This window comes from Equus asinus, chromosome 10, assembly GCF_041296235.1.
Source record: "Equus asinus isolate D_3611 breed Donkey chromosome 10, EquAss-T2T_v2, whole genome shotgun sequence".
Lineage (NCBI taxonomy): Eukaryota > Metazoa > Chordata > Mammalia > Perissodactyla > Equidae > Equus > Equus asinus.
The window spans coordinates 50,005,278-50,008,556 of NC_091799.1; the positions used below are offsets into that span (position 1 = coordinate 50,005,278).

At 38.6% G+C, this 3,279-nt stretch overlaps 1 protein-coding gene across 1 annotated transcript; it reads left to right on the forward strand.

The window, feature by feature from the left end:
* Positions 1 to 1,155: 1,155 nt before the first annotated feature.
* On the forward strand, positions 1,156 to 2,130 carry LOC106847279 (olfactory receptor 2T2). The gene has a single exon (XM_014866487.3). It carries the CDS (start codon positions 1,156 to 1,158, stop codon positions 2,128 to 2,130), a length of 975 nt encoding a protein of 324 aa, XP_014721973.3.
* The last annotated feature ends 1,149 nt before the right edge of the window (positions 2,131 to 3,279 follow it).

Here is a 3,279-nt window from a genome sequence, read left to right on the forward strand (position 1 = left end):
AACTGTTTGCATTTAGTTTAAAGGAGTTTTAATACTTCTTCTCTGTAAATTCAGGAATTTCTTTCCCATTTGGAGTTGTCTTTACTTATAAATATAAAGGATCAATAATGTGGTAGAAAAAAATTCTAAGGAATGAGAAAAAGAGCTGCATAACAATGAATTCTTAAGATATTGTAACATTTTCATAAGTTCAGAATGCCACCCTATCACAGAAATTCTGTTCACCTTTTGGCTGAACAATTTAAGAGAAATTTAGGCCACCATGGGATAACAGCTAGTATTAAGACATAAAATTTTAGCCCACTCCATGATGTCAACTAGAAAGACTACCATGATGATAAACCTGAAGGCCTGCTTGTAGAATAAAGTTTATGGTGGTCCTCATTCAATATTTATCACCCTGAATTATCCTGTGAGAACAAAGAGACCAAACTGGGTAAAGTAACCCATGCCTAAAACATGAACTTCTTTGGCAGCACGTCTGACCATAGCTCAGTGGACCCTGACCCTCAAGTTAAGTTAGTAGTACTAGCTGGTAATCCTTGATATTCCAAACATTCACAAAGCTATTTAATAACAGCAGCCAAAAAGATTAAATTTATCTAGATTTATTTACTCCATGTTTATTTCCTATCAATTTATGAAATCACAAATGTATGTGTATGTATGATCTTAACATTGTAATTATCTTAATGACTGAGAACAATTTAAGTCCAAGTGAGCTATGAATATTGATCATAAGGTAATATAGAGAGGAAGGAACAGTTACTAACCTCAGGAAATACTTAATCTAAAGTATTTAGAGTATAGTAAAGAAGGTATATAGAAGATGCCTCAAAATAAAAATGGAACAAACTCTAAAAGTGGTACTGCGTGAGCTGTTATATTTACAACTCACATCCATCCTAGAGGGATATAGACCTATTATAACATTTCATAGATGATGAAACTGAGTTTGTTTATAAATTAATCTGTCCAATGTCACATAGACCATTAATATTGAAGCCAGGATTCAATATGATTCTGAAGTCTATGTTCTTTTTTATCCCACACTGCTTCTGAACATACTATTCATGGTGAGCTCTCCCTAAGTATCAGATTATTAATTAACCCATCAACATTTTGCCTCTGGGGCCCTAGGAGCTACCATGTGACATGGGCATGGAGGCCATTCTCCAGAACTCTACTGACTTCATCCTCTTGGGTCTCATCACCCATCCCGTGTTCCCTGGGCTTATCTTTGCAGTGGTTTTCTCCATCTTTTTGGTGGCTGTAATGGCCAATGTGGTCATGATTCTGCTCATCCACATGGACTCTCGCCTCCACACGCCCATGTACTACTTGCTCAGCCAGCTGTCCATCATGGACACAGTCTACATCTGTATCACTGTCCCCAAGATGCTGCAAGACCTTCTGTCCAAAGAAAAGACTATCTCTTTTCTGGGTTGTGCTCTTCAGATATTCCTCTACCTGAACCTGATGGGAGGGGAATTTTTCCTGCTAGGCCTCATGGCCTACGACCGGTATGTGGCGGTATGTAACCCACTCCGGTATCCTCTCCTTATGAACCGCAGAATTTGCTTGTTCATGGTGGTGAGCTCCTGGGTTGGTGGTTCCTTGGATGGATTCATGCTGACCCCCTTCACCATGAGTTTCCCCTACTGTGGGTCCAGAAAGATCAATCACTTTTTCTGTGAGATCCCAGCAGTGCTAAAGCTGTCATGTATCGACACATCACTCTATGAGACTCTGATGTATGCCTGCTGTGTAGTGATGCTACTCATCCCTATATCCATCATCTTTGTCTCATATACCCGCATCCTGCTCACCATCCATCGGATGAACTCGACGGAGGGCCAGCATAAAGCCTTTGCCACTTGTTCCTCCCATATTATGGTAGTGAGCATTTTCTATGGAGCAGCCTTCTACACCAATGTGCTGCCCCATTCCTACCACACACAGGAGAAAGACAAGGTTGTGTCCGCCTTTTACACCATCCTCACCCCCATGCTCAACCCACTCATCTATAGCTTGAGGAATAAAGATGTAGCCACAGCTCTAAGGAAAGTGTTGAGGAGATGCACCTCCTCCAAGAGATTCAGAGTGGGAGATGTGTCCAGGAAATACTAGAGGAGGCAGGGCCCAAAGATCCTGGGTACTGTGGCCAATGTCACGCGGTCATTCCAGAATATGCATTCTTGGTTCTGAAAAATATTCAGTGTCACTTTAACAATCCTGAATTATCAACAAGCAAAATCATCCCATTGCAAGCATCATTTATGAACTATAGCAAAAGGTAGCAAGCATCTCCGAATTAGCCAACTTGCTTGTTTGGATACACCAAAAGACATTTCCCACAGAGCATTCTCTTCAAGTAGCACTATAAATCAGGCAGGCCAAATATCTCTTTGAAGAGTTCTGAAGAAATATTTTTATATGTTCCATGTGTTCATGAATCTTTTGTGTTTGTACTGCTGACCAACTTTAGAAGGGGAAGGAGGTGAAAGGGGCCAATAGGCACACGTGTATGGGAATGGATTCTAATTAGTCTTTGGATGGTGAACGTGATGTAATCTACACAGGAACCAAAATATAATGATGTACACCTGAAATTTAGGTAACCTTATAAACCAATGTTAGAACAATACAAATAAAGAAATTGCAAGTAGCAGTCACTATGTCCTTGATGATTTAATGTCAAACATTCGGTACAAATTAAAAATTTTCTAATGATAATAGTGTAGCAGCTTTATTTAGGAAACTTGCATACACACAATTCAGTTGTATTTTGGTTTCTATATTCTTAGTCACCTTTTATGAATGCTTGTCTTCTCTAACCACTGTGGGCAATTATTATGCCTTTTTTCCTCATAGTGTCTAATATGTGCCTGGAAATCAATAAATACTTATGGATTGGTTAAACATTGATTTCTATCACTAAGATAGTAACATTGTTATAATCTTTCAAACACTTTATCCATGCCTTAATAATATGGCATAGATAAACATGGAATAAACAAATCAAGATGTTACATTAGCTAACACAGCTGTCTTGGTCAATGCTCCCATTCTCAATCTCTCCAGCTGGTATACTGGTAGACAAATATTTCTTCTTTTAATTAGCTGTTGGTTAAGTGTGGTGTTTTGATAGATGCAGGACTTCAATAGAACATTAACTAAACAAAGACCACACTCACTGAACCTCTTCTATCCATTTACCTAATTTTAACTTTCAAATGAATGTAAGATCCTAAAATATGACAAGTTAGAAAAAAGTTT